Source organism: Molossus molossus, unplaced genomic scaffold (assembly GCF_014108415.1).
Source record: "Molossus molossus isolate mMolMol1 unplaced genomic scaffold, mMolMol1.p scaffold_m16_p_1, whole genome shotgun sequence".
In the NCBI taxonomy this organism is placed as follows: domain Eukaryota; kingdom Metazoa; phylum Chordata; class Mammalia; order Chiroptera; family Molossidae; genus Molossus; species Molossus molossus.
Genome location: NW_023425344.1, coordinates 208502298 through 208514501, shown reverse-complemented (window position 1 = coordinate 208514501; position 12204 = coordinate 208502298). Strand labels below are relative to the sequence as shown.

At 38.7% G+C, this 12204-nt stretch overlaps 1 protein-coding gene across 2 annotated transcripts in view; it reads left to right on the top strand.

The window, feature by feature from the left end:
* Nucleotides 1-12204, top strand: part of TXNDC16 (thioredoxin domain containing 16) — a 94766-nt gene that overhangs the window by 70104 nt on the left and 12458 nt on the right. For both annotated transcript variants that reach the window (XM_036276285.1, XM_036276275.1), the window contains exon 16: nt 1867-2005. In XM_036276285.1, the coding sequence (XP_036132178.1) occupies nt 1867-2005 (139 nt within the window). The remainder of the gene's footprint in view (nt 1-1866; nt 2006-12204) is intronic.

Here is a 12204-nt window from a genome sequence, read left to right as displayed (position 1 = left end):
GTAAGTTTATTGGTCTTCTAATTTTAGGGAGGAAGTTTGCAAAATAATATATTGCTTGTCTTTACACAGTTGATGTAGAAGATAGGGTAGCAACATAACAATTTTTAATTACCTTCTAGGAAGATATGGGAAGTACCACCTGGCTATTTAGAATTTTTAGATATTCTTTTACTTTAGGCTGCCGCCCCAGAGGAGGAAGCTTGGATTTATATTGCTTCGTCTTCCTATAAAAAATGTTTTCTTTGGGTTTTGATTCTTTGGAGTTGTCATATTGGGGGGCGGGGGGTACTTCTTGAGTATTTGGATTTTGATTTGCCACCAAGATATATATATATATATAAAAAAGTTTTTCCAGATTTCTCCCAGAGTTTTTTTTAATCCTCACCCGAGGACATTTTTCCATTTTTTTGTACAGATAGAGTGGGAGGGAGAGAAAGGAAGAGAGACAGAGAGAAACATCGATGTGGCTGCCACCCACACGACCAACCAGGGCCGGGGACACACTGCAACCCAGGTATGTGCCCTTAGCGGGAACCGAACCCGGGTCTCTCTGTACCGCAGGCCGACGCTCCAACCGCTGAGCCAAACCGGCCAGGGCTTTCCCAGAGTTTTAATTGGTGCAACTATACCTGATAGTTCTACCTAATTTTAAGTTACTGCTAACATATACTTAATTAGTGCTTTTTACAGCCACTTAAGTTACTTTGTTTGTGGAATTTGGGGCACCTGTAAACTACCAAATATTTCAGTTGCTGCAGAATGAAGGAATGAACTGAAATTTGGAGATTGTCACATTCTATATAATGGCTCATTTTCAGGTACAAGTGGAGTTAAGCCCAGTAATTTGTCTTTCTTACCATCTGACTGTAATATTCCTAATTGTGATTTCTGAGCTTAAATATTTCATGCTGAACACTGATGACATATGCTTTTGATGGTCAAGTTCCTGTTCTATCCTCGAAATTAGAAATTTAAAAAAAGCACTGAATTCCAGATCTTTAGAAAATATGAAACCTATTCACTTGACCCACTATCTTCTTTTCTGCTGTCTTCGTGCATGTAACTGTGGCCCCAAGAGCTAGAGCAGTCATTTTCAGGGTGTGTTTTGTTTATAACCAACTGGTCAACTAAGAGGGTTTTGCAGGTAATCTGAAGACTGGCCTCTCTTACCAGTGCTTATGTTATTGTAATGTCTATACTTTGTTCTAGCATGAATTTTTTACATGATATAAATGTGACTATATCACTGGCAATTTCACACAAAGCATTTTTTCCTGTTTAGTGATTTTCTTTTAGGGTTAGTTGGCAAAAGTAGTGGCAAGAAAGAACAGCTTTGGACTCTGTTTCAGTGGAGAAAGCACAGACTGTGTCTGGAGTACCTCGGTTTGAATTCTCTCTCTGCTATTTATCACTCTCTGAGTCCTGGTTTCCTCTTCTGTAAGAGGGGGGTGACAGTGGCTACTTTATAGGGCTGTTCTGAGGGTTAAGTGAAAACTTAACTAAAGGCAGCTGGTGTGGTGCCTGCAAATAGTAGATTTCTAGTAAATGCCTCTCTCCTTGCTCAGCAGCATGGTGAGCAGACCAGAAAGTTTGAGAAGTATTCAGTGTGTCCTAATCCTATTTGGACATTTTCTTAATGAATAGTTATCTAGAAAAAAAATCTGAGCGATTATTATCTGTTGCTTTCTTTCAATCTAGGTTGTCAAGGCTACAGAACATAAATTTGTCTGTAAATTGAGTTCATTTTTCCCTTGGTAATAGGGCTTCTCATTTGCTGCCTTCCACTGTGTCCTCTTGGCCTCATTGTTTGTTTTTGATGACTTACTATAGTTTAGCTGAAACTTTAAAATATATATTTCTCCACAGGTCAAATAAATATACTGCAACTCTTCCAGCCTTGCTGCTTGCCAAACACAAAGAAGGAAAAGTAGAGAGCATTCCATTAGCTAACACCCATGGTCAAGAAATAGTTCAAATAATAACAAATGCATTACTGGAAATATTTGTGAGTATATTTTATAATAAGGATGTTATTTGAAATAAGGATATCTAGATCAGTTAAAGGTAGTTCATCTTAATACATGATTTTCCAGCTTTTGTTGGCATAGGGCATGATATCTGTGAGCTGAGGATTCATTGAGTTGCCCTCTTTTATTGTTCACTCATTATGCATAAAGCTTCTCCCTAGTCCACTGCCAAAAGTTTCCATGTCTTTGGATTATTTTTATTGCTGAAGCCATTGTGGATGATGGCCAGTTGAAGTACTTAATCTAGGCTGAAACTTGGTATAAAGCACATGGATTCCAGAGAGTCCGACTGCTCAGCTTCAGATCCTTTCCTGATTCCTTACTGGCAGTGTGTTCACTTATCAGTGTCCCAGTTTCCACATAGGTAAAATGTAGGTGATAGTATCATAGTAGCAATTGCAGAGTGTTATTGTAAAGACTAAATGAGATGTGTGTTCAGTGTTTGGCCCATGGTAAACATTAAACAAATGTTAGTTGATATTTTTAAAAAATTGATTCCAGAGTTGGGGGGTGGAGAGAGAAGGGGAACATCGATGTGAGAAACATCAATCGCCTGCCTTCCTTACACAACTGGACCGGGGTCCAAACCCGCAACCTGAGTATGTGCCCTGACCAGGGATCTAACCCACCACCTTTTGGTGTATGGGATGATACTCCAGCCTGCTGAGCCACACTGGCCAGGGCTAGCTGGTATTTTTATTCTTTATACAGTTTTAGAACAAAAGACTGACTTATGAAAGGCCTTTTTCAATGCTGTGTTTAATAGTAGATTCAGGGGCACAAAAAATGTAATCTTCATTTTTGTTGTTGTTAATTCTTACCCAAGGAGATTTTTCCTATTGACTTTTTTTAGAGAGAGTGGGAGGGAGGGAAGGAGAGAGGAAAGGAAAGGGAGAGAGAGAGAAACAGAAACATTGATGTGAGACACATCTATTGGTTGCCTCCCGCAGGGGCCCCAACCAGGGCTGGGGATTGAACTTGAGACCATTTGCTCCACAGGCGGATGCTCTAACCACTGATCCACACCATCCAGGGTTAATCTGCATTACTTTATTTCAGTTGGTTTGCATTTATATTAAATATAGTTAGATTATTATAAATATGTTTTTCTACAATTATAAAGTGACATAAGGAGCACTTTTATCTGCTACAAATACTTTGTTTTTATGTCATCATGATGATCTAATGACATTACATTTTAGGCTCAAATAAATGACTGTAGTCTTTTTTTCCTTTTATTTTATTTATTTTTTTATTAATTTATTTTTATTACAGATGTTTATCCTTTTCCCCCCATTGACACCCTCCTCCCAATCCCGCCCCCTCCCCCCCTCATTGTTGTCTATGTCCATTGGTTACGCATACATGCATATAAGTTCTGTGGTCTATCTCCCCCCTCATCCCTCTCTTCTGAGGTTTGTCAGTCTGTACCCCACATTCATGTCTTCGAGTCCATTCTGTTCATCAATTTGTTTTCTTTGTTATATTCTATAAGTAGGTGAGATCATGTGATATTTGTCTTTTTCTGATTGGCTTATTTCACTTAGCATAATACTCTCCAGGTCCCTCCATAATAACTGTAGTCTTAATTACTATATCTTTTTGTCACCTTGGTTCTGTTCCCTTACCACTCTCCCCCAGTTAAAGTTATAGGTTATTATTGCATTATTAATATTTTCAGGATGTAGTTTTCTAAATTATTTACTAAAGTAACAGTTTTGTCTTTAATAACATGTTATTAAATAAATATTTCTTTAGCAAATACATAGGGTTATATTATTGGAATTATTATAAGTATTTTTTTTTCAAGATAATATTGAAAACTATAAAGAAGAAAATTAGAATCAACCTCTTTAACCAAGTTTAAATATGGGGATATATTATCCCAAACTTTAACGAAATTACATGTGTATATATGTGTTTGCCTTTTTATATATTAAAGGATATGTTTATCAAGAAATAAAGATAGGCATATTGGTTTTTTAATATCTGCATAATATTCTGTTGTACTGAGTTCTGGGAGATTCCAAAATGGCGGTGGAGTGAATGGAAGCTACACAGACTGTCTCCCAGGAACAAACTGGAATTACAACTAAAATAAAGACAAACCAACGGAAAAAAGCAACAGAAAAGCAGCTGGCGAGGACCATATCACCAGGGACACTGACTCAATCCTGGTAGGATTGTGGAGGCGTGAGAGGGGGGCTGGGAGCCCATGGTCAGCAGCGGCCTTAGCTGTGAGCAGAGCCCTCGGGGTTAAAGTCCCAAGCGGCTCCACAGGGCAGAGCCAGGACAGACGCTAAAATAGCCACAGCCATTCACCTTGGGCTCCGGCAGATGAAGGGCGGACTGGACTGGAACTGTGTGGGAACACTCGGGATTTGGAGGGCGCTCAGAGCTTTTGCTGAGTTGCAGCCACACTGCACGGTGGCCATCTTACACCACCCAGGGCTCTGGGGGAGAGGTGGTGGCCCTTCCCTCGGAGATTCAACCCCACCCATTGGTCTATTGAAATGCAAAATGAGGCTCATTAATAACCAGCATCTGCCCCACGCTCAGGAAATCCTGTTACACTGAGCACCTGAGGGAGTTTTTCATTAAACTGAGAACGCAAGGCTCTTCAAGTAACCCCTACTGATAGCCTCCAGGCAAAAAGCTAGAGGATAGCTGAACCATTCCTAGAATAGCAACTCTACCCAGGAAAATAAGACTTGACAGTGGTGTTTAACATGGGTCCTCCCTCGCTCATCCAAACCCAGGAGAGGGAGCCCCAAATAACAGAACACCAACACCCACAGGAAAAGTTTGGCAGGCTCCAAAGCCCACTGTGATAGCCAAAATAGTGAAACAAAGAAACAAAGGCCAAATGAAAGAACAAGAGACCTCTACCGAAGACGAGATAAATGAGGAGCAGTTAAGCAAGTTAACAGCTAGAATTCAGAGCCATGATCTTGAGGAAGCTCAATAGCATGAGTAAGGACATCAACACCATGAGTAAAGACATAGAAATGTTGAAAATCAACCAATTGGAAATTAAAAACCACCAAGAAGAAATGAAGAATGACATATCAGAAATAAAGAACTCATTGGAAGGTCTAAACAGCAGACTAGAGGAAGCTGAGGACCGGATCACTGAATTAGAAGACAGGGTAGAAAAAAAAATCAACCAATCAGAAAACCAAAAGGAATAAACAATTAAAAAACAGGAAGACAGCTTAAGAGAACTGTGGGACATCTGGAAACGTTATAATATTCGCATCATAGGAGTCCCCAAAGAAGAAGAAAATGAGCAAGGGTTAGAGAATATATTTGAAGAAACAGTGACAGAAAACTTCCCTAATTTGGAGAAGGAAGAAGGCATTCGAGTTCAAGAAGCACAGTGGGCCCCAACTGAGAAGAACCCAAACAGGCCCACACCAAGACACATAGTAATTAAAACGCCAAAAATTAAAGACAGAGAGAATCCTAAAAGCAGAAAGAGATAAACAACAGGTTACCTACAAAGGAAACCCCATAAGGCTCTCAGCTGACTTCTCAACAGAAACACTTCAGGCCAGAAGGGAATGGCATGAAATAATCAAGGTCATGAAAAACAAGGATCTGAATCCAAGACTACTCTATCCAGCAAGGCTATCATTCAAAATAGAAGGTCAAATAAAGAGCTTTCCAGACAAAAAAAGGCTAATGGAATATATTAGCACCAAACCAGCACTGCAAGAAATGTTAAAAGGACTGCTGTAACTAGTAGAAGAAATAGGAAGAGAAATATAACTACACTAAACAAAAATGGCAATAAATAAGTACATATCAATAATCACCTTAAATGTGAATGGTTTGCTCCGATAAAAAGACACAGAGTGGCTAATTGGATAAGAAAGCATGACTCATCTATATGTTGTTTACAAGAGACCCACCTCACAACAGAAGACTCACATAGGTTGAAAGTGAAGGGATGGAAAAAAGTCTTTCAAGCAAACAGAAAGGAAAAAAAGCTAGGGTAGCAATACTCATATCTGATAAAATAGATTTCAAAATGAAGGCCATAACTAGAGACAAAGAAGGCCACTACATAATATTGAAAGGATCGATTCAACAGGAAGATAAAACCTTCGTAAACATATATGCACCCAATATAGGAGCACCAAGATATATTAAAAATCTTCTGGAAGACTTCAAAGAAGAAATCGACAGCAATACAATCATAGCAGGGGACTTCAACACCCTGCTGACATCACTGGATAGATCCTCTAGACAAAAAAAGTTAGCAAGGAAACAGAGACTCTAAATGAAGCACTAGACCAAATGGATTTAATAGATATCTACAGTGAATTATACCTCAAAACTGCAGAATTCACATTTTTCTCAAGTGCACATGGGATATTCTCAAAGATACATCACATGTTAGGACACAAACAAAATCTCTACAGGTTCAAGAAGATTAAAATCATATCAAGAATCTTCTCAGATCACAGTGGCATGAAACTAGAAATCAATTACAACAAGAATATGCAAAGACATTTAAACACATGGAGGCTAAATAGCATATTATTAAACAATGAATAGGTTACTGAGGAGATCAAGGAAGAAATTAAAAACTTCCTGGAAACCAATGACAATGAACACACAACAACACAAAATTTATGGGATGCAGCAAAAGCAGTACTGAGAGGGAAGTTCATAACACTACAGGCCTACCTTAAGAAGCAAGAAAAATCTCTAATAGACTATCTAACCTCACAACTTAAAGAACTAGAAAGCAAACAAAAAGTAAACCCCAGAACAAGTTGAAGGAGGGAAATAGTAAAGATCAGAGCAGAAATAAATGACATAGAGACCAAAAAGACAATTCAAAGGATCAATAAAACAAAGAGCTGGTGTTTTGAAAAGATAAACAAGATTGATGGACCCTTAGCTAGACTCACCAAGAAACAAAGAGAGAGAACCCAAATACAAAAATCAGAAATGAAATAGGAGAGGTAACAACTGACACCACAGAAATACAAAAGATCGTTAACAACTACTGTGAACAATTATATGGCAACAAATTCGACAATCTAAGCAAAATGGGCCAATTTCTAGAAACACATAGTCTCCTAAAACTGGACCAGGAAGAGATAGAAAACTTGAACAGACCAATAACAACTAAGGAAATTGAAGAGGTAATCAAGACTCTCCCAGCAAACAAAAGCCCAGGCCCAGATGGCTTCATGGGGGAATTTCACCAAACATTCAAAAAAGAACTAACACCCACCCTCAAACTATTTCAAAAAATTTAAGAAGGAAGACTTCCAAACTCATTTTATGAGGCCAGCACAATTCTAATTCCAAAACCAGAAAAAGACACTACAAAGAAAGAAAATACAGGCCAATATTGCTGATGCACATAGACGCCAAAATCCTCAACAAAATACTAGCAAATTGGGTCCAGCAATACATCAAAAAATTATTCACCATGACCAAGTGGGATTCATCCCAGAGATGCAAGGCTGGTACAATATTCTCAAATCAATAAATGTGATACACCACATAAAGAAAATGAAGAATAAAAACCACATGATCAATAGATGCTGAAAAAGCATTTGACAAAATCCAGCATCCATTTCTGATAAAAATGCTCAGCAATGTGGGAATAGAGAGATCATATCTTGACATAATAAAGGCCATATATGAAAGACCTGCAGCCAACATCACACTCAATGGTCAGAAACTAAAAGCATTTCTCTTAAGAACAGGAACAAGACAGGGATGTCCACTTTTGCCACTCTTATTTAACATAGAACTGGAAGTCTTAGTCACAGCAATCAGACACGAAGAAAAAAATGAAAGGGATCCAAATTGGAAAGGAGGAAGTGAACCTGTCACTATTTGGAGATGACATGATAGTATACATAGAAAATCCTAAAGACTCCATCAAAAATCTACTAGACAATAAATGAATTTGGCAAAGTAGCAGGATACAAAATTAACGTGAAGAAATCAACGGCATTCTTATACACCAATGATGAACTCACAGAAAGAGAAACTGAAAAAACAATCCCATTTACCATAGCGGCAAAAAAATTAAGATACTATGAATAAACTTAACCAAAAAAGTAAAGGACCTATTTGCAGAAAACTACAGGAAAGTGAAAAAAGAAATAGAGGAAAACATAAAAAAGTGGAAGCACACACCTTGTTCATGGATTGGAAGAATTAACATCATTAAAATTCCATATTACCCAAAGCAATCTGTAGATTCAGTGCAATCCCCATCAAAATACCAACGACATATTTCACAGAAGTAGAACAAGTACTTCAAAAGGTCATATGGCCCTGGCCGGTTTGGCTCAGCGGTTAGAGCGTCGGCCTGCGGTCCTGAGAGACCCGGGTTCAGTTTCCTCTAAGGGTGCGTACCTCGACTGCAGTTTGTCCCCGGCCCTGGTCGGTCATGAGGGTGGCAGCCACTCGATGTGTTCCTTTCACGTCGATGTTTCTCTCTCTCTCTCTGTTCCTCTCTCTCCCTCCCACTCTACCTGAACAAAAAATGGAAAAATGTCCTCGGGTGAGGATAAAAAAAAAAAAAAAAGTTCATATGGAACCAGAAAAAGACCCCGAATAGCCACAGCAATCTTGAAAAAGAAGGACAAAGTAGGTGGGATCACAATACCAGATATCAGGTTATACTACAAAGCGAGTGTAATCAAAACAGCCTGGTACTGGCACAAGAACAGGCATATAGACCAGTGGAACAGAACAGAGAACCCAGAAATGGACCTAAGACATTATGTTCAATTAATATTTGACAAAGGCAAGAGCATACAATGGAGTAAAGACAGCCTCTTTAATAAATGGTGTTGGGAAAATTGGACAGCTACATGCAAAGAAATGAAACTAGACCATCAATTTACACCATACACAAAAATAAACTCAAAATGGTTAAAAGACTTAAATGTGACCCGTGAATCCATAAAAATCCTAGAGGAAAATGTAGGCAACAAAATTTCGGACATCATACGTAGCAGAATTTTCACTGATACATCGCCTAAGGCAACAGAAAGAGAGGAAAAATGAACACATGGGACTACATCAAACTGAAAAGTTTCTGCACAGCAAAAGAAACAACCACCAAAATGTAAAGGCAACCCACTCTATGGGAGAGCATCATTGCCAATGGTACATCAGATAAGGGATTAATTTCCAAAATATATAGAGTACTCAAACAACTCAACAAAAGGAAGACAAAGAACCCAATTAAAAAATGGGCAGAGGAGCTGAATAGACATCGCTCCAAACAGGACATACAAATGGCCAAGAGACATATGAAGAAATGCTCAACATCACTAATCAACAGAGAGATGCAAATTAAACCAATGAGGTATCACCTCACACCTGTCAGAATGGCTGCCATCAACAAATCATTAAACAACAAGTGTTGGCGAGGGTGTGGAGAAAAGGGGACACTAGTACACTGCTGGTGGAAATGCAGACTGGTGCAGCCACCATGGAAAACACTATGGGGTTACCTCAAAAAATTAAAAATTGAATTTCCATTTGACCCAGTGATCCCACTTCTAGGAATATACCCTAAGAAGCCTGAAACACCAATCAGGAAGAATATATGTACCCCCATGTTCATAGCAGCACTGTTTACAATAGCTATGATCTGGAAACAGCCCAAGTGTCCATCAGTAGACAAATGGATAAAAAAGCAGTGGTACATATACACAGTGGAGTACTCTGCAGCTGTAAGAATGAAAGATCTCTTATCCTTTGAGACGACGTGGAGGGACCTGGGAAGTAGTATCCTAAGTGAAACAAGCCAAACAGAGAAAGACAAGTTTCATATGATCTTACTTGTTTGTGGAATATAATGAACATAACAGTCTGAGGAATAGGGTAGACCCAGAGACGTCGAAGTAGGGTACAGACTGACCACCCTTAGAAGAGGGGGTGGTGGTGGTGGTGGTGGTGGGGGAGATAAACCACAGAACTTATATGCATGTGCGCATAACCAATGGACATGGACAACAAAGCCAGGGACAGGTTGGGGGCATTGGCGAGGAGGGTGTCAATGGGGTAAAAAAGGAGAAACCTCTGTAACAAAAATAAAATTAAAATAAAAAATTCTGTTGTACTAAAAAGCAGTATTTAATTAGTTTTCTGTCAATGAATATTTGTTTTTAGTTTGTTTTGCTTTACTCAGGGACCTTCCTTTTAGATAATCTTTTGGTGTTTCCATGACTATATACTTATTTGTAATTCATAGAATTTGAATTGCTTTTCCAAAGGGTAGGCACATTTTTAAGACTTTTGATAGTTATTCCTGTTTTGCCCAACAGAAGATTTGTATCATTTTACTCTTTTTGCCTAACTGATAGATACAAATTAGTATCAATTTTTTTCTTTAAGATTATAATCTTTAAGGCTGAGAAATTTAGGGCAAAGTTAACAATCAAAATCTGATTATAGTTTAGGTAAACACGATAAGCATTGTGGCAGTGCTCCAGCGTGCAGTGTTTTGGTTTGCAGTGTTTGACGAAATACTGAACAGCTATAATTATTTTGCTTTTAGTTTATGACATTTTCATAAATTAAAAAACCCTCAAGTGGTTATTATTAGATTTCCTCAAGTTACTTTTTGTTGGAGGTTTAAGTCTAGAGCATGTAGTTACTGCAGTCGCCAACTAGCAGCAAGCTCATCTCCTGGCCTGCATTTAAGTACAGTACTAGAAAGACTGTGATTCCATCATCTGGATAGGAAAGAGGAGTGGATGACCAGATGGTAAATATTTTTTAATTTCTTGTTAATTCTCAACCAAGGATATTTTTTCCATTGATTTTTAGAGAGGGTGGAAGGAGGGTGGGTTGGAGAGAGAGAGAGAGAGAGAGAGAGAGAGAGAGAGAGAGAGAGAACACATCAATGTGAGAGAGACCCATTGATTGGTTGCCTCCGGTACCCACCCGGACAGGGGGAAGGGATCAAACCTGCAACCCAGGTAGGTACGTGTCCTTGACTGGGAATGGAACCCTCAACCTTTGGTGCTTTGGCTGCTGCTCTAACTACTGAGCCCCACCAGCCAGGGCCAGATGGTAAATATTTTTAATATGGCATCAACCTTTTATTTTAGTGAACTTGATTACAAATTAGCCTAGGTAAATAATGCCCAAAAGTCAAATACAGTGATACCTCGGTTCTCGAACGCCTTGACTTTCGACCAAATCGGTATTCGACCAGGAGATTCGAGAAACTTTTGTCTTGGAATCCGAACAAATATTTGGAACTCGAACTTCCGAGATGAGCCGAGTTGAGCCGAATGGCGTTCATTCGGCCCAGCGCGCCTTGCTCGCGTCATCAGTGTGAGTGCAGAGAGAGAGTCACGCTTTGTGGAGAGAGTCACGCTTTACACTGAATTTAACCCTTAGACATACTGTACACTTTTATTTCTTGTTGAGACTTATGTTTTTCTACATATTATATACAAATTAGGCCAGTAAATAGGCATTTTCTGGGGCTTGGAACGAATTAATCCAGTTTCCATTATTTCCTATTGGGTTTCATTGCTTCGGTTCTCGAACAATTTGGTTCTCGACCGTCCTCCTGGAACGAATTATGTTCGAGAACCGAGGTATCACTGTTACGTGATAATTGTATAAGCAATGATATATCCCACATTTAGAACTATTTGTTAGGAAGTATGTTTAGTACTTTTATCAGATACATTAAGTTCCTTTTTTTATGCTTTTCCTATGAATAAGAATACCAGAATCCACACAATTATAGCCTCTTACATACTCAGATTCCTCAAGGTCACCTTCCACTTATCAAATTTGATGATCTTTTCTGTTTCACCGTAGCCTCTCAGTAGCAATCAAAACTGTTAACTATGAAAATGAGGGGGTGGGTAGAGAGGGGTGGGGAAAAAAAAACCACATAAAACTGTTAACTATGCCATTCCTTTTAAAAATTATTTTTTCCTTTGGAATTTGCAATTCAGTTCTCTCCAGATACTCCTTCAACCCTTTGGCCACTCTAGAATTATATCCTCAACCCTTTTTTCTTCTTTCTTTTCTGTGTTCTTTCTTTGGGAAATTTTATTCATGCCTATAAACTCTATCATATTATACCGTCTGATGATTCCTCTAAATCTGAGTTTCTAATCTTAACTTTCCTTCTAAACTCACAGAACTCTGTTTATTT